We start from the raw sequence: 22,665 nt of genomic DNA on the forward strand, positions 1-22,665 counted from the left end.
ACTCAGACTCAATCACACATTCCATGGTCACGTGGTCTGACCAATTCTCACACAACACACACCCACATGTTCACCCACACTCCTAGATAGTCATTAGTCATTCAAATTGGCTGTCGCATGTACATTAAAAACACTGGTCGATTACATTTAACTATATACTGTTTACTTGATTTTTTTTGTGTTGGTAGTTTTGTGTGGTCTTCTCATTAAACTAACAATTTTTTACATGCTGCATTGTTGCAGGGGCCAATACACAAGATTTGTACTACACCTGGTAACAGGGACGTCACTAGCAATCCATGGTTGGGGGTTTAAGCCTCATTTTGGGGGGTCTGGGAATACTTCCCAAAACATATTTCTTTTCATTTAGAAATCTAGGCTTTTATATGAATGGGCTGGTCAATGTTGGTTAAAAGTATGTCTGTCGCATAGTTTGTTTTAGACACTGATCTAATATGACTTAAATTCTATCCAAATAAAGAAATTAAAGTCCACTCTATCCTCATCCATCCAACACCAACAAATGGAGAGGCAACTAGATCCCACAGAGCTAGATTCCACCACTAGAACTAGATTCCACCACGGTCACATGGACGTCCTCACTAGGGTGAGCCCTCGAGTGGATGTTTAGCAGGAAGGACGGTGGATCACAGGATGTTGAGCTTGACGGACGGCGTTGAGTGATGTTTTGTAATGCAAGCTGGTGGAGGGTACCACCAGGACACGCACTGCAACCTGTTGCTCACTTGAGAAGTCTGCAAGTCCTAAGATTTGTCACATATTATGTTTAATTAAATATAAAAACAAACAACAATAAAACCCCATGACAATATACACTGAACAAAATTATATACGCAACACTTGTTTTTGCCCCCATTTATCATGAGCTGAACTCAAAGATCTAAGACTTTCTCTGTGTACACAAAAGGCCTGTTTCTCTCAAATATTGTTCACAAATCTGTCTAAAACTGTGTTAGTCAGCACTTCTCTTTTGCTGAGATAATCCATCCACCTCACAGGTGTGGCATATCAAGATGCTGATTAGACGGCATGATTATTGCACAGGTGTGCCTTATAGTAGCCAATAAAATGTGCAATTTCACTGTATTGGAGGGGTCCGGGGGGGATCCAAAAACCAGTCAGTATTTGGTGTGACCACCAATTGCCTCACGCAGTGCAACACATCTCCTTCGCATAGAGTTGATCAGTTTGTTGACTGTGGCCTGTGGAATGTTTGTCCACTCCTTGCAACATGGGGTTATATTTAAACAAGTGGCTATGTTGATATATTGGAAAAACAGAGTGCCTTGTCAATTGATAATAAATACTTATGAAAAGGTTATAAACACTCTGTTATGACACAACCTTTCCGTTTTCAGCTTCTGTCTTTGATTTCTTTCAGTACTCAATAAATGGTTCAGGGGTGGGCAGGGTTGGATCCACGAATCAGCCAATCCAATAACGCACACCAAGCACACTATCCGGATGACAATTTCTTAGGGTGCTATCTGGCTTGTTTTAGCCAAGTTTTCTTCCTTTTTACAGAATAACTCCCTGTTGTTTTTTTTTCAAATGACACAACTATTGGGAGAATGTAACAGCAAAAATACATTTAAATGTAGACTATTTCAAAATCTACTTTGTATGTTTCGAAAATATGCTTCTACTCTACAGCAGCTTGTGTTCGCAGCCAAAGCAGCGACGACGTCTTATCTTACATATCTTATCTTACTGGTTTAACTTACCATTTACCAAGAGTTACAGTTAGCTTATTTAAAATTCATAAATTGACAAGGCTGTAAAGCACACATACTAATTATATTGTTAGTGTTAGGATACTAGCAGGAACAACAACAACAAATATTTAAAGTCTATAGAAGTGATTAAAGTAGTGGACTGTTCTTCAACATCGGCAACTATGAAAAGTATTAAAGGACAGTATTCAAAAACATTCCACATTGCTCTATTTTAAAAAAACATTTTCGTTTGAGGAGGCTTTCTGCAAAAAAGCCGACGGAATCAACTTTGCATATTGTATCGCGCAACAAGTTCTTCGGCCCTGGCCAGCTCTCCTCGTGTAGCGGCTCATCTCCTGGTATCCCCTCTATGCTCTTGGTACTGGGAGACACAGCAAACCTTCTAGCCACGGCATCCTGGAGGAGCTGGACTGCCTGTGCAACTTGAATGGGCTGCAGGTACCACCTCATGCTACCAGTAGTGACAATGACACTAGTAAAACACAACTCAGTGGTGTTTTTATACGTAAAAACTGGTGGGGCACAAACTATATAGGATACATACCAGTAAAGCTACAAAACTCCCTCTTGCTACTAATGTATTTAACACATCAACAAACAGCGTGGCTCCACAAAACACTTTTAACGACAGAGCGGCTTGCTTCTACCAGGTGTTGTAGTACACAAACTGGAGAAAGAGAGACCTTTTTGTGTAATTGCTCTCCTTGTCTCTCACACATGTAAATTTACCATTGTCACATTTACAAACCTAAATTATGAATGCAACCAAGCTCAGAACCAATGTGCCTACAGGGCCATACGCGAACAGCAATGAGCTCAACACCCCTGAAAGCCACAATGAAGCGGAAAGACAACTTTTAGGGATACAGATCCATGCTATGACAACAACCTTAATAGATAAGCATGGACACACTGACACTTGTCACCATTTATATCAATCGATCCAGCACAAAAATATGACCAATGCACGGACCAGCACCACAAAGGCAGGATGATAAAATATGCTTTCACTCACCAAGGCTGAGGGCTCACTTGAAGAGAAAGGTGGCACGGCGGTTCTTCCTCTTGGCCAACTTTTTGATGCCTTTGGGAATGAAGTCAAGTAGCTACTGAATCAGCTGGCTTTCGATGATCAACATGGCCAATGTTGAGTCGCGGCTGTCCCATGGTATTGCGAGGGAAGGTTTTACCCTCTTCAAGGTTGAAAGGTTCCTCCCTGACTCGGATGTCGTCATAGGTGTTATGATAAATTTCAGCAGAGTGACGGTCTCAGCAAAAGCCTCCTCTAGGTTGTTCTCATGGATGGATCTTAACAGAGACAGGGCCATCTAACCAGTGTGAAGCTCAGTGTGGTGGTACAGAGTGGTCAGCTCAGACTTCACCTTTTCCTAATTTCCTAGAGGCCATCGTTTCAACGCACAGTCAAGCTCAGATGTTGGGAATGACAGGACAAATTGTGGGAAGAGCGAGCTGTCAACCAGCTTGGCAGCAATCAGGTGGTCACTTTGTGAAAACCTCTGCACCACCTGGGAGATGACTGTGTCGCATGCCTCCTTCATCACCGGCGCTGTATTGGTTACTCGCCGGCCTGGCTCGTCTGTTCCATCGTGAATGGTGGCAGCCCATTCATCTGTTTGCTTCCGCATATTCTGGACATTCTCCCTGAAACGGGTGAGCGCACTGCTAATCCAGATGCATCGACACTCCGTTTTTAGAGAGCGTTGTATAAAACATCAACTTCTGGCAAAAGGAAGAAAAAAAATTCCAGCAGCTGCAGAAAGGCTCGGTCCTGGAGTTTTTTTGACAGGCCGTATGCCTCACTTATGGTGGACTCATCCCATCCTGGTTGGGTGCGTATGTCCTCCATACACAGGAGCAGCGCAGCGCGGTTTTCCCAAACTGCATGACAGTTCTACTTTTAAAGTTCCATGGTACAGCAGGTGGGCTTGGAATGCGTCTCTGTGTTGCCTCAGCAAGTGCTGTAACACGTTTTGGAGCATCAGAGAAAAAGGTGGCAAAAGCAAATAAAACTGCAAAAAACCCCTTCAGGATGCTCATCGTTGCTGAACAAAGTTGCTGCATTGTCAGGTTCAGCTGGTTAGCATAGCAGTGAACAAACTGGGCATGTAGGGTATGTCTCTTTCATTAGCGTCTGTACCCCTCAGACGTTTCCACTCATTACAGCAGTACCATCATTAGTCTGAGATCAGCTTTTCTCCCAGCTTCAGTGGTTCCAGCGCACCCTTAATGCTATTAGAGAGGCCGAGTCCAGTTTTATCTTTGACAGTGACTCCAAAAACCTTTGTCACTGTATTGTCAGGCAACATGTATCGCAACACAACCACCATTTGTGATTTACAGGAGACATCAGTTGTCTCATCTGTCTGTATGGCAACAAATGATGTCTCGTCCACTTGCTTGGGTATCTCCTCCCTGTACACTTCATACATACAGCTTAACAGTTCATTTTGTACTGTGCTAGATGTCCCTTTGAAGAAGGGCTGAGCGTCATAGTGCCTCTAAAGTTTCGAATCGTCTTCACACAGTCTCGCAAATGCATCTGAATATTCCAGGATTCAGGTAGTCCACCGACTCGTCGTGCCTCCGCAGTGCGGTTTCACATTTTCCACACAGTTTCATACATGTTATGATCGGACTGAGAACGTACCTGTTTTCCTCCTGTTTGTTATGCTGCTCAATGGAGCGCCTGTATGCACTGTCATTTACCCTTCCAAGTAAGCCCAATTTCACAGCATTGTCCAGATGACTCCTGCTGCTCTCATGTTTTGCAATCCTCTCAGAAAGATGTTTCAAATCTTTGTAACCCGTCCTCGACAAAGTACCATCTCCATCAAATAGCAGACATGGAAAACAGAAGCGTGCCTTCTTTTGTATGTTAACCGTTTCTTCAAAAACCACTCCACGTTAAACCTGCTGTTACTTTTACCAGCAATTTGCGTGATGACAATATCCCGTGGCTGATGGGCACCAAGTTGCTTTACTCCAAGTTTCTCCTCCAAATTAAGGGTTTCAAACCGGTGCTCGAGTAAGAAATCCATTTTATTCATTTTCTCAAGTTATCTGGCGTTTGTGAAGCTATCAAGCTAGCTAAGACAATCTACCCTCCTTGCTCTTCTTGCAGACTAATTTTGGCGCCAGACAGACAGACAGCCAATCAGGTCTGAAATACGAAATTACGCTGTAGTGGGGCTACCGTCTGTCAGCCCCACTTGGCATCAATTTCGTGTGATCTACATTGATCACACTAACATTCTGATCATGCGTATTAATATTTTCACACGTACAATGTACATTGCATTGTCAAAAAGGGGCTAGCCCCACATTCACGCTTAGCCTATGGCCTACTACTGCGAACTCAAATCGGCAGAATGCAGTCTGAAGCAGCAAGGCAGGGACCAATGAACATTAAATAAAATCCTAACACAAATGATATGCAATTTATGAAGATGCTATATTCATATATAATAATTTATAGGAAGTAATCTTTGAGAAATAAAAACAACATACTTTTGTTGAGGTTATTTCTGTTGACAACAGGTGGGGCTGCGCCTAATGACCAGTTGCCCCTGACAAAGAGATGAATCTGACAGGATAAGGAGAGAGCAATTGTCTGGCCATTTGCAAAACCATTATTGTTTCATGGGTTGTCTTTCTGTTGCCTCTCCAGTGCACCTGTTGTCACTTTCATTTGCCTCAAAATATGTGACACTGATTTACAATCGCTTGTGGTTCCTAACTGGACAGATTGATATCCCTGAAGTTTAATTGACTTGGTGTTATACTTTGATGATTACGTGTATTTTGATTGTTTAAAAAGATGTCAATGTTTTTGTGGAGTTTAGTATTTACATTTTAATATTAAAATAAGGCCACGTGCAAATTTAGATTTCTTTGTTAATATTTTGTATTTGTAGGACTTAGACTACTGTTATTGTTTTGTTGGGAATTTGTATTTCTATTTAAAAAATCTAAATAAATCAAAAACATATATTTTTGTGAGTCTTATTTAAAACTCGATATGTAGAAATTACTATTATTATTCATTATTTTGACATGACAAAAGTTGGGAAATAATTAAATAAAGGGGGAGTTGACAGACGGGTTATCTTTCAAAATGTTTTTTTTGGTATAGTAAAAGTTAAAGGTTTAATATTGTTTATTTATCAAATGCACTGACAACATAGCATCATCCAGCACAATGAAATTCCTGTCACATAGCACCCGACATCTACGTAGTAAGAATTAAGCAATAATATACAAAAATCACAAGAATCATTTCAGAACAGATTTAGTAATTTTGTCAATTTATTTTAAATCAACAAGAAACACGCACAGTTTTGCAACTGGGTTCCGTTGAAACCAAAGAATTTAACATAACTCGAATTCCCAATTATCGGCATATCCAACAGCAATTTTGAAAAACATCTTCTTGTACCGAGTAAATCATCAGTGTTTATGATGAAAAGTTGTGACAAATGTTAGCTAGCATGTCATTAATGGGAAATTTATATTTTCAGTAGTTGATTTGTGACGTAGCTAAAAAAATATGACGCCCTATTATCGGCCACAATTATGGGCCACCTAATTATTTTGTTGAATTTCATTACAATTGCTTTTTGTATGTATTACAAATGTCAGTTCTCTGAAGTGTCTACTAGAAAGTTGTTGCTAGCTTTCTTGCCTTCCGACATCCGGTCTGTCATGCAAGTCGAATTTCACAAACTGCAACTCTAAACAATTTCCATACGTGACATTTTTAAGATCTCAAAAAAATAAATAATCTCCATACATTTCTGTAAAAAATGGTGTTGGGCTAGCTGAAAGAGTATATTGTTTAGCAAAACGTACCGTTGATTTCCCGTGCTATTACATTTTGAACTTCTCTGCTCCACCTGGGAGATGACTGTATCGCATGCCTCCTTCATCACCGGCGGTGTGTTGGATTTCTCTGACCACTAGAAACGTCCGATAATGGCGGGTGGCCGATAGTAGGTAGCTACTATTTACAGAAGAGAGCTTGCTTTAGATGAGCGAGTTACGTTCTAAGCACCAAACGCAACTGAACATGCCACCAAATGAACACGATTCTGTAAAATCTTTAACCAATTTGTAAGAAGTTTAGGTGCGATGGAATGGTTGATGAATAAAAGAAATTGATGGCCGTTGATGAATAAAATAAATTATTTTACGGGGGTCTAAAGCCCCCCTAAAATAGGCCTAGTGATATCCCTGCCTGGGAAAACAGGTTATAATGTGTTCTGTATTCAATCAATGAAATGTCTGAAACGTAATAACTCAAATATTTCCTTTACCCTCTCTGCACTCTCAATAGGCCTATATATTGTCTTTCAGTACATCTGTCTCATGGGATGAGAACATAATCAAATCACTACACTTAGCGAGCAGGCAGTGATGCCATCCCTCCTCATGTGTCAATGAAAAACCTCCACTTCACAGTATCACCGTAGCAAAACCCTTTTGCAAAACACAAGATGGCATCAAAGGTTTTTACCTCAGTGACCCCTCTCTAATGATGTCACCCAATCCTTTTGCACTTGAGCATTTCAAGCGAATTTTTGCAGGGTTAGAAAAATGAACATGTTCCATTATTTCATCAATAATTTACCGGAGTCCCACAACTGGGCCACTGTCCCTTCCTGTAACGCAATCACTGTGCAGAGATTGGAATCTCCCCATGTGGGCCTTCAGGGACTCACTACCCTGACTTTGACCACCTCTGCTGTCAATGTACTTTGTGAAAAAATTTAAATAGGCAAAAATAAGGTTATAATAAGCATTTCATAAGATGGCAACTATTTTATGTTGGTCAGGTTAACTACATTTAATTGGCTTAACACTGTATTTAAAAAGTGTTGTCTTAAAAATGAATTCCAGGATATGCAAATATTTTTTTATTTTTTTTTGCTCAAATAGCTATTAGCTGTGTTTTGGGTCATTGTTCTGTTTGAAAAATCATTGATAGTCCCATTAAGCACAAACCAGATGGGATGGTGTATCATTGCAGAATGCTGTGGTAGTCATGCTTGTTGAGTCTGCCTTGAATTAAAAAAGGCATTTTTACCAGCAAAGAAACTCCTCACCATAATACCACCTCTTCCATGCTTCATGGTGGGAACCACCATGTGTCTGGTGGATAAAACCAAAAATCTCCAATTAGGACTCATCAGATCAAAGGACAGGTTTCACTTGTCTAATGTCCATTTCTCATGTTTCTTGGCTCAAGAAAGTCTTCTTATTGGTGTCCTTCAGTAGTGGTATCTATGCAGCAATTAGACCATAAAGGCTTGATTCACGCAGTCTCCTCTAAGCAGTTGATGTTAACATGTCTGTTACTCTGTGAAGCATTTATTTGGGCTGCTGTCTGAGGTACAGTTAATTGCCAATTTCTGAGGCTGTTAACTCTGCAGCATAGGTGACTCTGGGTATTCCTTGCAGAGTCACCTATGTCATGCAATAAAATGCAAATTAATTACTTAAAAATCATACAATGTGATTTTCTGGATTTATTTTTTTAGATTCCATCTCTCACAGTTGAAGAGTACCTATGAAAAATATTACAGTCTTCTACATGCTTTGTAAGTGGGAAAACCTGCTAAATCGGCAGTGTATCAAATACTTGTTCTCCCCACTGAACATAATGATGGTCCTCTGTATACCAACCCCAGTATGTCACAACACAGCTCATTGGCAGGAACGGATTAAGAAAATAAATTCCACCAATTTCCAACAAGGCACACCTGTTAATTGAAAAACATTCTAGGTGACTACCTCATGAAGCTGGTTTGAGAGAATGCAAAGTGTGCAAAGCTGTCATCAAGGCAAAGTATGGCTACTTTGAAGAATCTGCAATATGAAATGTATTTTTATTTACCACCTTTTTGGTTACTACTTTTTATTTCATAATTATTATGTTGTGATTATTTTTCTGTAATGTGGAAAATGGTCAAACGAAATGTATTAATATATTGTAAATATAAACAATACATAATATTTTAATAAAGGGTTATTTCAACAATTAAAATTTCTTAATATTCAGGTATTCTGTACCGAACTGTCAAACCATCTGTACTGAATGGTCAGACACAAAAATCACTTAGTATACAATTGTTTCCACATCCTGGAAAATCTTTTTCAGGAGTCAGATGCTTAGAATAATAAAAGCCCTCTGTCTTTCTCCCGGGGTACCCCGTCTCCATCTTTTGTGTTTTGTGACTATGGCGGTTTTTTCCTTTTCTCTGATGTTTGGGTTTCTTTTTGCATCCTTAACTCAATACGTAACTGCCTATTGAAAATATACATTTTGTTTTTATCGTCACTTAATGTTGTTGACATTTCTTTTACTCAAAGACGTCATTTGAAATTTTAAGTTATTTTGGTCTGATTGTTGTGTAGTTGCTTGGGATGTCACAAGAACCGATATTTATATACCAAGTCGATGCCAATATTCTGAAAACATGACCGTACTCGTTTTTGTGATAGATGGCGGCAATTGCTGCTGCAGCTCCGCCTCGACTCCTCGAAATGAATACCAGTAAGAACATTGCAGTGTAGTCTAACCAACTGTTCCATTGTCTTTGCAATGGCTAAAAGCTACTGCGTTTAGGCTAGCGTAATGTAACCATAGCTCATAGCAGTAGGCTACCGTCCTTAACGTTCAGTCTGTCACCTGTCATCACCACTTACCTAGAAAATTTATACAAGAAGTGACTGAAATAGTTTGTTACATTTTGGCTCATTCCGCCCTTTCAGCTAGGGAACCTGAATTTGTTCATGGTTGTTTGATCAGGCTTGGTATCTTCCAAAAGTAAGAGGACTCTCATTGTATTTCTGGGGAGTTGTGTGGCTTTAAAACAAAAGTTGTGTTTTTGCTAATGCTGGCCTGTAAATACCCAATTCAGTAGAACGAGATGGCCCATGAGGTGAATGGAGTATAATGCATATATTTGAATAAGATTTCATGTAGTTAAAATGCCTTCAATTAAACTTAGATAATTATTAGGTAATACATATGAATACGTAACCTCTGTTTAAAATGACTAATAAGTCATATAAGTCGTTTTTTTTTATTTTGAGTATCTCCAATGTTCTGGATGATTCCTTTTCCCTTGCACGACAACTCTGTAGCAATGGCCCAGCAATACTTCTTGTTGACCGTTGTACCACCTTCACAGAAGTGTCACTCAAGAAGGTGTGAGAGTCAGGACACTCTGAGGGTGGTTTTCACACTTTTGGTTAAGTGTTTTGGAAAGCTGAGGGAATCATTAGTTCTGAGTGGACAAGTTTCCTTTGATATTGAAATTGAAAATCATTGTGCTAGCAACTACACTATATTTATGCAATAATCAGATGAGGGATCTACAATTTTTATTAATAGTAAAGATGTATGCAACTGTATACATTGTCTCTCTACTATTTAAAATAATATTGGCCACTTAGATGCAGAATTAGGTAAAACAGTAACATTATTTACACTAACACTTTTTGTTTTTGTTGATGGCATAGATGAGTGCACAGTACAGTTCATGTTTATTTTTTTAGTTCTGTTTATTTTGCGTGTAATTATTATTTATTTTTTATTGGCAGTTACTACTTTATAGTTGCCATTCCGATGGTGTTTTTTTTTTCTTACGATGACGATTTTGTCATTTAGTAGACATTTGTACTCTGGGCCAATCAGAGAAGATGAGTGGGGAAATAAAAGAAACTGCAACAAGAAGGGAAAATGTTGGCCCTCATTCTTGAAATGTGTCAATATTATCTTTGTTGTATCCTTACGATCAAACACGTCTGGTCGGAGAGCATGTAAACCAACATAAAAAAATAAGATAATTATTGAAATTGCCAGGAAATTGAAGATCTCATACAATGCTGTGTACTTCTCCCTTCACAGAACAGTGCAAACTGGCTCTAACCAGAATAGAAAGAGTGAGAGGCCCCAGTGCACAAGTGTGCAAAATGATAAATACTTGAGTGTCTAGTTTGTGAAACAGACACCTCACAGGTTCTCAACTGGCAGCTTGATTAAATAGTACCTGCAAAACACAGTCTCAACGTCATCAGTAAAAAGTTGACTCCGGGATGCTGGCCTAGCAAAGAAAAAGTCTAGTCTTAAACTGGCCAATAAAAAAAAAAATTAAGATGGGCAGAAGAACACACAGTGGATAGAGGAAGTTAGGAAAAATGTGTTATGGACAGACAAAGTTTGAGGTATTCAGATCACTAAGAAGAATGTTTGTGAGACCTAGACCAAAATTAAAAGATGCTGGAGGAGTGTTTGATGCCAGTTTTCAAACATGGTGGAGGCAATCTGATGGTCTGGGGGTGCTTTGGTGGTATTAAAGTGGGAGATTTGGACAGGGTCAATGGGATCTTGAAGAAGGAAGGCTATCCCTACTTTTTGCAACGCCATTCCATACCCTATAGATGGCACTTAATTGGAGCCAATTTACTCCTACAACAGGACAATGACCCAAAGCACAGCTCAAAGCTATGCAAGAACAATTAAAGGAAGAATGAGTCTGATGAGTCCCATTTTCTTTTACATCACGTTGACACTGCTGTGTACATGTGCGCTATTTACTGGGGATGTGATGGCACCATGATGCACTGTGGAAAGACGACACGCCTGTGGAGGTAGTGTGATGTTCTGGGCAATATTCTGCTGGGAAACCCTGGCTCCGGGCATTCATGTGGACGTCAATTTGACATGTGCCACCTACCTATACATAGTTGCAGACCTGGTACGTCTCTTCATGACAATTGTATTCCCTGATGCCACACTGCACAGTGTTCGGGAATGGTTTGAGGAACAAGTTCAAGGTGTTGCCCTGGCCTCTAAATTCTCCAGACCTCAATCCAGTTGAGCATCTGTGGGATGTGCTGGACCAACAAGCCCGATCAACAGTGGCTCCACTTCGCAACCTACAGGACTTAATGCATCTGGTGATTCCATGAAGAGGCATATTAGGCAGGTGGTGATAATGTTTTGGCTCATCTATGTTTGAAAGATCTATTAACTAAATTGCCTTATAATATATATTTAAAGTAATTTATTGGAAATTGTTTCCCATGTTCAGGCTCTACTACAGAATTGCCCTTAGTAAGTTTCCCAACCAATGGCCAGCTAGTTAGACAGGTTCTCTACAAAATGTTCACAGCTAGATGACTAGTAGGCTAGCTAATATCGATGACCAATAACAAAAATATATGCGGACAAAGTTTTGTACAACTCTACTGCAACTTCCTGTTTTGGATTAAATGTGCTGTGTAAAAATAGATTGAATGCTAACTTCATGGTAGGTAGATACCCAATATGCCTACCAGTGCAGATTTAAGATGGATTGTATGAAACCTTTATTGCAAATGTTGGGAATTAATGTCTTAGCTTTTTTGGTTTGTATGGTATGGTTTTTTTTATAGTTGCCTTCCATGATCATATGCTGGTTTTACTTGACTTAAACAATTTTAAAGGGAACATTTGTTTTCTTTACCTGGGAAATAGCATAAGAACATTCAATTAATGTAATTTTGGTTAACTATCCCATTAGCATGTTAAATACTTTAAAGTTCCCTCTGTGAAAATGTTCCTTTGTAAGTTCATAAGTTCAAAGTATTAAGTTCTGTTTTTTATTTTTTTATTTTTTACCATGGAAGATTACCATTTTACCATTAGCCACCCCAATCTGTTATACTTTCTAAACAAAGCTGCTGGATCAATGGTAGGTCTTGTTTCACTCAGACCAGGACGTGAGTCGAATTCCTTGAGTTCTACAATGAACAGGCAATATTAAAGGGACAAAAAGGGCATTTTCAGTTTAAAAAGGGGGGAAAAAAGGAACAGAACAAGGATTATTTCTTTGTCTTATTTGATTACAGTTGTGAAATCATAAACCTCCTTTTTCCAAATTACATTTCTATGGTTTGCTTTTCAGGACAATCCACAACGTCATGTTCAGTAGTGGTTCAAATCCCACATTAAATTGCTCAATAAAGACAGGACTGTCTGTCATGAGCTTCTTGTAGTTTCCCTCCTGCCATGTGTCTGTTAGATTTCTGACATTTAGGACCAGATTAATTAGACACAAGGCACCCCCTCACTGCATGTCTAAATGGAATTTAGTGTGACATTTTAGCCAAAGTGTCAGTATACATTTTTCTTCCTTGTCCATCTTGTTCATACTTATGCTTTTCTCGTTTTCTTCTAAATATCCCGAAAACATTATTCCGGAATAGTCTGCTTGTATACAACATTTTTCACCACTGGCGGCCAGTACGAAAAAGCATACAAATGCATGAACTCACTACAGAATGTCGCTCTGCATAAGAGTGTCTGCTAACCGACTCTTGTAAATGTAACATACTCAAGGCTGTGAACATATACATTTAATCCCGGTGCAAAGAAAAAGATGCTCCAGATTCTGCTTTACAGTGAACGCAAACCTTGCAGTCCCTGGGGCCTGTGTCCCGTTGACCTGTTGTGATTTATTTTCTCTGGCTGTAATTACCTGAGATGGTAGCCAAAGGCCCTGCTGTTCACTGCACCTGTGCTGCCTTAGCTGAGTGGATGGCACTGGGGTGGGGGAGAGGGGGGTTAGCACCCCCGATGGAGCACATTGGTGTGAACAGGGCATGGGCAGCCTGGAGGACGAAGGTTGGCAGAAGCAGAGGGGTTTGGAGGGTCCCTAGAGAGGACAAGCAAAGAAAACTGGAGGCAAGAGTAAAGGCTTAATGGCCCATCAGTTTGTCCTCTACCTTTTTTGGTAAATCTGAGATGGCATAGTAACAAATTGTGTTGTTACCTCTGTCAATAGACAAGCCAGGGGATGTGGTTCCAGTGCACTGGGTTTGCATTGCCTGTTATTTAGAGGAATGAGGTGGAGCTGCAAGAGTTTCTAATTCTGATGGTCTTTAGTGTCATACTTTCATACCTTTTGGATTCCAATCAAGTAGGCTAGTTGCCGTGAGCTCTTCTAGCTGTTCTAAGTTATTGAAATGTGTTCTCCACTGGGTCTTGGCAGGTGGATGGAATGTGGATTAGTGGATTACTTTCTTCTTTAATTTCCTTAATATAAAACATCCTTGCTAAAGTATTCAGACCCCTAACCATTACTCAATTATAAATGATACATTGAACTGTTTCAAGACACTGTACATTTTTTCTTGATCTTGGTATGTTCTTTATTTTTATATACAGTATATCTTGTTGTATCTACTATCCTGTCATTTTACAACAACTCCCAGTGGCATTAGTTTGCAGGCGCCCAAGCTAGAGTGAGATAAGACCAGGTAATCCTACTGACTGTCTCTCTTCTCCTGAGGCGATGCGGGCCTTGGAGCAGAAAGCCTCTGGAGTCGTTTGTAAACCTAAAAGTGAAACCATGCTAAAGTCTCATCATCAACCAAGTCCTTCCTCTATCTCAGCCCCCTCACTGGCACAGGTCGATACCTGGTGGGCAGTTTCCCATGAACCCCAGGTCTCCTCTCGAGGGTTAGATTGGGTGGTGTTGAGGTCATTGTCACGCTTCGAAGATGTTGGTATTTAACACAGTGGTGGCCTATCCAATTTGTCGTTCTCTATGTAATGAGATATCGACCTTCAGTAGTCTGTTAACGCCACCAGCGTAGTTAAACAAGCTATTGATCTCTCATCGGTCTACATTTCCCATAAGGAACTAGTTAACCGTGCCCAGGTAATTAGTGATAGGAGACATGGGAATTAGAATTACATTTCAACTGGGTTTTAATTAACACTTTTCTCAAGGGGGTGTGTGTGTGTGTTTTGCCAAAATGTTTCTGTCTTGTGTGTAAAATCAATGTATTTCTTTTCTAATCGCTTCCGAGTAAGTGCGGAAGTGCAACCTTTGCTGTAACAAATGCTGTGATGCCGTTATAAGTAGGACATTTGCTCCCTGGCGTCGGCTACGGACGTCCTTCTACACACGGCATCTTGGGTATCTTATGGCTGCACCCTGCTGACGCTTTGTTTTCTGTGGCATTCGCTTGGAGCTTAGACCATCATTAACTTGCACTGAGTGCTTGCCTGCTCAAATCTTTTTTTTTGTTTTTGGGGGTGGGGGTGATTTTTCTGGCACATCACACCTGCTGCTTAACTGGGCTTCTGTGTATCTTCTGATGGCAGAGCAGTTAGAAAGCGTGAAAAGAATAGACTCATATCATTGATCCTGCTCGTTTCCTCCCACGCCTTCGATCCACTGCCTCTTGAGAGTGTAATCTGAAGGGGAAAAGTGTTCTTGTAGCAGTCTAAACCCCCCCAACACTGATCTTAACACTAACTTGACCTTCACCTCACTGCCTTCTTACGCCAACTGTAACCTCAGCTTTAATCCCTGTGCAGGAAGATAGTCTAGCTCCTGTTCATCTCAATCAAAGTGCCTCTCTGTTCAGGTGGAGGAACCACCTTGCTTTTGAAGCCAAGATAGCAGAATCCCTGCAGATTTTCTAAAACCTCCTGAAATACACACGTCTCCCCTAACACCTTCCCCCCCAGCTAGCACTGACTTTACTGAAGCATACTTCATTGAGAAAAATGTACTTACTATTACTGGGTTGGGTGGTTGTCCCACCCAGCTATATAAAGATTAAAGCGCCAACCACAAGTGGCCTAGGAAGATCGTCTGCAAAATGACCAAATGTTTACCCTGAAGCCTTACTGTAATCCTTCTTTGCCTTTTTGTTTGATTACTTTGTTTAGACTTATCAGTGCACAATTAACCTATATTCAAGGTTTTGCATTTTTCCACAAAAAGTGAATTATATTTTTTGGTCCTGATGAATCAGTCTTTCTCAAGCCATACTGACTTTTGTCTTCTCACTGAACACATGGAAACAAATGTTTCATTAACAAAATACAATTTACAATGTGTTTTAAGATTCCCAATGTCCATCTGTAGATAATCTGACGATAGCCATACTATAAACAAACTAATGATAATCAACTGCTTCCTAGGGTTAGGGTTCAATTTAGAATCGGTTATCGTTAGGGTTAGTAGATCATTATAATGTTACTGATCCACCTGTAGATCCTCTGTAGTCTACAAAGGGAGTGTTACCGGAACCAAAATAAGCTGTAGTACCACTACACCAGTTTCTTCAAAGAACGGTGTCACCGTGACTAAGCACTTTTTCACTATAGCTGTTTAAGTTGATCAAGCACACTTCTCAGTCGAGCCTTGGTTTTAAAGCACAGCGTCCTCAAGGTGTGCTCTTGGGCAGCTCTTCATCGATCGCCCATGTCTTTCCGTGTGTGTTTTTGGAAGGCTGGTCGATGTCCTCACCCTTTCTCTTGTCTGTCTTCCAGGCTCGGAACGTTACCACAGGGGAGCTGGCAGCCATCAAGGTCATCAAACTGGAGCCCGGTAAGAATCTCACCTCCCTCTTCTCATTCTGAGTGGAAAGTTTCCTTTAGGTATAGGTCTAGGAGCCGATTGCCCTCCCCAATTCCCATTCAGCAGGAAAATGCTGAACTGACAATCTTGGCATCCAGGGCAACTTTCCCCAACTCGCCTCACTTCCTCAAGACCGTATTTTCTTTATCACAATTCATCAGGACAACATTTAGATTTAAATCCAACTGAAATGATGTATAGTCCAGCCCCATGACCTGAATGGCATTTAGCTTCATTGAAAAGTTTGTTTACTTCATTCCCAACATGGCGCTCCCTGTTGAATGGTCATCAGCAACAGAACTTGATGATCACAAGTAAGAAGACTTCCCCGTTAAATGTTGGTGTTAGTTTAAGCTTCCTTTTTACCTCTGAACTTAGATCTTGTGGATCACTGCTCACATGACTGCAATATCAAATAAAAAATCCCAAAAACAAATTCTCATGGCAGATGGTCTTAAATCTTGCTTCTGTAATTGCCCATATGTGTTATTTAGCCATAAATGTTTTTTGTCATTTTATTCTGTTCTCACCTCCCCCTACTACTCCACTGACTCAAGATTCTAGTGTAAATACAAGTGTCATGCAACCTGAATACCCCAGGCCGTACCTGGTTTCTGGAGAGCCACAGGGTATGTAACTGGCTTTCCTTGCCCCAGGGCCCTGGCTATAATGATAGTAATACACATCAGTGAAGTATATTGTTATTGTTACATAATTTAGCAGGCACTTTTATCCAGAGCAACTTAGTTGCACTTATGGTCAAGTGCATTGCTCAAGGGCACGACCACTTACTTGTCGGTCAGGGCTCCAAATCACTAACCCTCTGTTACTGGTTTGGGGCTTTAACCACAAGGCTATATAACCCAGTGAGATCATGGCATTAGTGGTAATGTTTATTTGAGTATGTTGCTTATACCTACTTTATACTAAGCTCAATACCCTTGAATTTGACCATGCCATCAATGTATATTTACATTTTTTTTTTATCTTTAAAGTCGTGTTTTCAACAACCTGCCAATTGCTGATTTTGATAAAGTTCTGCCTGAGGCAAATGTTTTCACACATGCTCTTATACTCTGTAAGGTCTTCACTTGGGTGAACACATTTCCTGGTTTCAGAGATTAATCACATCCGGCTAGGTTTGATTAAAAGCATATTTCATTTGAATGTTGTTAAAAACTTTATTAACTTGTTAGTAAGGATTTCTCTTTTACCAAGATAATCCATCCATCTGACAGGTGGTCATTTTAAGAAGCTGGTTAAAGAGCATCATTACACCGGTGCCTTTTTTCTTTGGGAATGCAAAATGCCATGGTAAGATATGCAGTTTTGCGGGAATGTCCACCAAAGCTGTTGGAAAAATATTTTATGTTCATAATGTAGTTTTTAATTTAGTTTTGCAGAAATTGGCTCTATGTCCAACAGGCCTACAAGTGTCGTGAATGACACTTGTATTAGTGTCATTCACAAATGGCTAATAAGCTGTTAAAACGGCCAGTTGGAAAAGCCATACAGTTCATAGATGCTATTTGTGGTGGAGGTAAACCTAATAAGAAATGTTACTCAGTTTAACACAATGCTTAATGGCATGTAGTGACATATTATTTGCTAATATGGTTTTAAAACAGCCAGTGGCAAAAGTCATACAGTTTATAAATTCTATTTGTGGTGGAGGTAAATTTAATAAGAAACGTTACTCAGTTTAACACAATGCTTAATGGTGTCTCACAAAATATTGAAACTCGTGTGATGTTAATGCGTGACAAAATTATACATGTCAAGAGGCTATACTGACAACTGGTAAATGTACAACTCTTTGGCGTAGTTGTTAACATCACAGCCTTTCACGTTGGCGACCTGGGTTTGATTCTCGAGAGGTCAGACACAATTAACACATTTTATTGCGGACCGGCTGAACTAGGATTGCCAGGTTTTTTGTTTTTATTTGAGTGAGAAACAGAAGCGTTGAATTTGCAGTGGTCTCTTAATTTTTTGCAGAGCTGTATGTTAGTTCAGTGTAAATTGAATCCCTGAGCCGGCAAGGGGTAAAAACATTTTTTCTGTCATGGAGCAGGGCATTTAAACACATTTGCTCCCAGGTCGATGCTCTGAAGACTAAATTGTTCTCAATTGAATTTACCTAGTAGATTTGTATTTTTATCAAATAAACTTTATTGGATTTTTAAAGGCCTTTTATATTCACCTCTACTCACAACTCGTGTATTTTTATAAGTTCCACAATAATAGAATGACAAAGTGCTTTTAGGCTATGGCTAGACACTATATGCTGAAAAAGACATCCTGACAAAAGATTGCAGAACTGGGCACGATGCAGCAGTTTACAAGGGAATGTAAAACAATATGCCACCTGCTTTCAACCCTTCCCACAGCTCAGGATTCCCATCTAGACAACAGCTATGCTGTGGTAGTGTACATGCTATGGTCTCCAGGTGGTTCAGCACTCCAGCCGTTACCCATGTTGCACATGTACATGCTATGGTCTCCAGGTGGTTCAGCACTCCAGCCGTTACCCATGTTGCACATGTACATGCTATGGTCTCCAGGTGGTTCAGCACTCCAGCTGTTACCCATGTTGCACATGTACATGCTATGGTCTCCAGGTGGTTCAGCACTCCAGCCGTTACCCATGTTGCACATGTACATGCTATGGTCTCCAGGTGGTTCAGCACTCCAGCCGTTACCCATGTTGCACATGTACATGCTATGGTCTCCAGGTGGTTCAGCACTCCAGCCGTTACCCATGTTGCACATGTACATGCTATGGTCTCCAGGTGGTTCAGCACTCCAGCTGTTACCCATGTTGCACATGTACATGCTATGGTCTCCAGGTGGTTCAGCACTCCAGCCCTTACCCATGCTGCACATGTACTGCTGTGTGGGTTTGAATCCAAGCTACTACTTTTTCTGGAAAAAACTCTTGCAACACGCTGGCCCAAGTACTGAAATATGTGTAAAAGGCATCTGCTAAATCACCTATTTTGTCATATCTAGAATACCATCACTCCATATAGTTTTGGATAAGTGTTGCAAGTGTCTTATTTCATGTAATAGTCAGTTGTGCAAAAGGTCAGTTTCCAACCCCCAGTACATGCAACAGTACACATTTTGATTTACATTTCCAACAAACTCACCTGATTGAGGGCTTGATGGTTATTAGTTGACAAGTTTCAGCTGGCGCCCTTTACCAGGGCTAGTGTTGGGAAATGGCGGAATGGAGTGGGGAAGCACTGCATTAGGCAGTACAATGCCAATATGGGGCCCTGTGCAGCTCTTTTGATAGAGCTTGGCACTTAAAATATCAAGGTTGTGGGTTTGATTGCCACAGGTTTGAAAAAAATCATCCTAATTGCTGATCTAAGTCACTATGTCACTGTGTTAGAGCATCTGCAGGATGCCCTGAATATTGTTGACATTGAATTTCAGCATCCACCAAATAGGGCACTGCCTATGACCAAAACCGATGTACTCTAGGAAATGATGTGTGTTGCAGTCATTCAGTCAGGCTAGGAATGTGAAGTGAGCCTGGGAGACTCACAGAGCAAATCCGTCTTAATCTCAGCCTCAGACGTCTAGGCTTTATTAAGTCGTTCAAAGAAAACTTGTTGGAGCTTGAAGCCAGGCTGTCAGCCTCCGGCTGAGAAAGATTATCAGGAGAAGGCCAATTCCCTATTTTCTAGTGAGGAATCCCGATTTGGGATTCTGGTCCGCTGTTGACAGGCATTCAAAAGCCTTGATTTATAATTCTAAAAAAAGAAAAACACACCATTCTTATGGAGCTGTTTCTTCTAAGTACCTTGAAGGGTTCTGTGCAACTTTGCGTTCTTGCATAGCAGGGAATCGAAGCACTCAAACTTCTTGAATTATCAAAGCACATTGAATGTTGCAATGTAACAATGTTAGAAGGCTGCCGGTCTCCCTAACTCAAAGTGTTATCCCTCATTGTTAGTGTTTCTCATCCATTGGCGTGGCACACTCCAATGGTGCAGATTTGTATTTCAGCCCCATACTAACACAAATAAATTCATCAAAACATCTGGCACAGTTTTTCAATAATCCATATTCTGGGATTATTTATAAAAAATTGTATACAATAATATCTTTGTTCAAAATAATGAATTAGATGTAATATAGGCCAACTCAATACAATATGTATTTCTAACATTCCACTTTTCTTTTCTTTCTTAGTTAAAAAATGCAAGTCATCCACAATTAGACCTAGTGATATGTCATTAGCCACAATTGCTATAATGAAAGGGGCTTAATAATTTGGCTTGTGTCTGGTGAAAAACCTTCTGTCACCAGTCAAAGGCCCCATTTCATTCTAAAGACTTTTTGTAATCTCTTTACTGCATCTCTGTTCTGTTGCTTCCATATTTGGGAATAAATGTGAACTAGCCCTCTGATGCTGATAACTTTTAGCCTAAGCTTATTTCTGTCCCTTGGTTATGATAAATGGATTGATTAGGATAATCCGTTGCAGTTGATTTGATCATATGTAATATGTTTTCCTAGTGATGTTCCACTCTTGTAATGAAAGCCAAATCTAATATTTATTTAAGGAGGTGTAAGAGCTGTACTGAAACTCTAATTCCATTGGCCCTGTGTAGCTCAATTGGTAAAGCATGCGCTTACAATGAGTCTCACAAGGGGCCAACGCAAAAAGGTATGGGAATGTGTGCAATCACTACTGCCAGTCATCCTGGATAAGTAAAACATTTGGAGTACAGCGGTTACTACAATGCCTATAACAATCCAATCAAATTCTTTAAGATCTTTTTTAACTGGTTTACATGAGGTGTAGGACAAATATAGTTCTGTACAGTCTTTTTGTAGTCACTTTATAAACCAGGTGCTTGATGTTGATTGATTGAAAGTGGTAGAATATTTGACAATATACCACGGTTACGGCAAAAGGATTCTTATTGTTATATTTATGCTGTTAACAAGTTTGTAATGGCTATTAGGCGTCTTATCGGTTTGTGGCATTTGGTCAATATACAAAGGGCTGGATTTCAGCCACTGTGTGAAGGAACAGAACATAGCTGTGGTTTATTGGCCATATAAAATAGTCCTTTCTGGCTTATTGCGGAAATAAACACAAAGAATGTTTTTGTAGTGTTGACTACATGTTTGGTAGTGAGTCATATCAAACAGTATGGTGGTATGGGATCAATGTAGAATTGGGTACACCTCAAATTGTACTTTCTATACATTATTACTATATATATTATTGGATTCTGATTCAAATCCTTAGGTGGTTAATTAAAGTCAATAAATTGAAGTTAATAAAATAACCTTAGTGAAACATGATACACAGTACTATGAAAAAAATATTAGCAAGAAAAATTATATTATTTGATATATTATATTTCAGTAATTTAGCAAAAGCTTTTACCAAAGGGACCACATTTGCATTTAGTGTTAACTATCTTTCTCAAGTGCAGAATGACAAAGTTTTCACCTTGCTTTCTCAGAATTTGATCTAGCATCACAGGTCAGATGCTCTTACTGCTATGTTGTCTGCTGCCAACAATTTAAAGGGTGTACCAGCACTGAATCGCAGTGGTCGCTATCTGATAGTTATTGGTGCTATTTTAACAAGAAAAAACCCATTTTATTAACCTATCACTCTTAGTTGACTTTCATCATTTTACGGTGAAATTGGGGAGCCATAATTTGTACGAACACGCTTAGGGGGTTTTGAGTGGCTAGGGCTAGACTAGATAAATACTTGCATACTGATGGTAGGCTTGGTTTTGTGTGTGTTTGGGCTGGTTACTCCAGTGTGTATTTGTGTGTGTGTGTGTGTGTGTACAGATATGCAGCCGGAGGCACGCATGTTACTGCTGGTAAGATTTCGAGAGACTGGAAGGTCCTGTTTCCAAATAAATAACCAAGACGTCCGCAACCTCTTCATGCACAAGCGCTCGCCAATATTTGACTTTCAGTCATTCATTTTAATGTACAATGGCTATGAAATGTTGACTTCCCTAATTTAATGTGTCACTGTCGTCATCGTCCAACCAGCGCTATTTTGGGAGCGGTAGGTTAAAGGGCCGAGCCGCCCCCTGACTCTCCCAATCCTCTCGTTTTAATGTCAAACCAGCTCTTTACCATATCTGCTGTGACAGCTCTTGCCACTTTCTCAGGCCGCATTCCGAACGGCAGCCTGTTCCCTATCTAATTGGACCAAGGTGCTCTTTAAGAAGCAGCCTTGTTTGTTTAGAAACAAGATGGGAAGATTTCTGCTTGGCTTTTGTAGTGTGGGACCTGTCGTATCGCTGAAGTTGCTTTTAACCATAACAGACAGTTTATTGATCTACTGCAACTCCTCTCTCCCTCGCTCTTAGTGCTCCTGTTATCATAAGGTGGCTGTGTAATTTTACAATGACAGGAATTGATTCTGAGTTGTATGTTGTGGTGTTTTTTGGGTTATGCTC

General features: G+C 40.0%; 1 protein-coding gene across 2 annotated transcripts in view; it reads left to right on the forward strand.

The window, feature by feature from the left end:
- The window catches only part of LOC105026822 (mitogen-activated protein kinase kinase kinase kinase 3), a 105,148-nt gene that overhangs the window by 20,026 nt on the left and 62,457 nt on the right, over positions 1–22,665 (forward strand). For both annotated transcript variants that reach the window (XM_010898561.5, XM_010898560.5), the window contains exon 2: positions 16,117–16,174. In XM_010898561.5, coding sequence (XP_010896863.1) covers positions 16,117–16,174 — 58 coding nt within the window. The remainder of the gene's footprint in view (positions 1–16,116; positions 16,175–22,665) is intronic.

This window comes from Esox lucius, chromosome 9, assembly GCF_011004845.1.
Source record: "Esox lucius isolate fEsoLuc1 chromosome 9, fEsoLuc1.pri, whole genome shotgun sequence".
Classification (NCBI taxonomy): domain Eukaryota; kingdom Metazoa; phylum Chordata; class Actinopteri; order Esociformes; family Esocidae; genus Esox; species Esox lucius.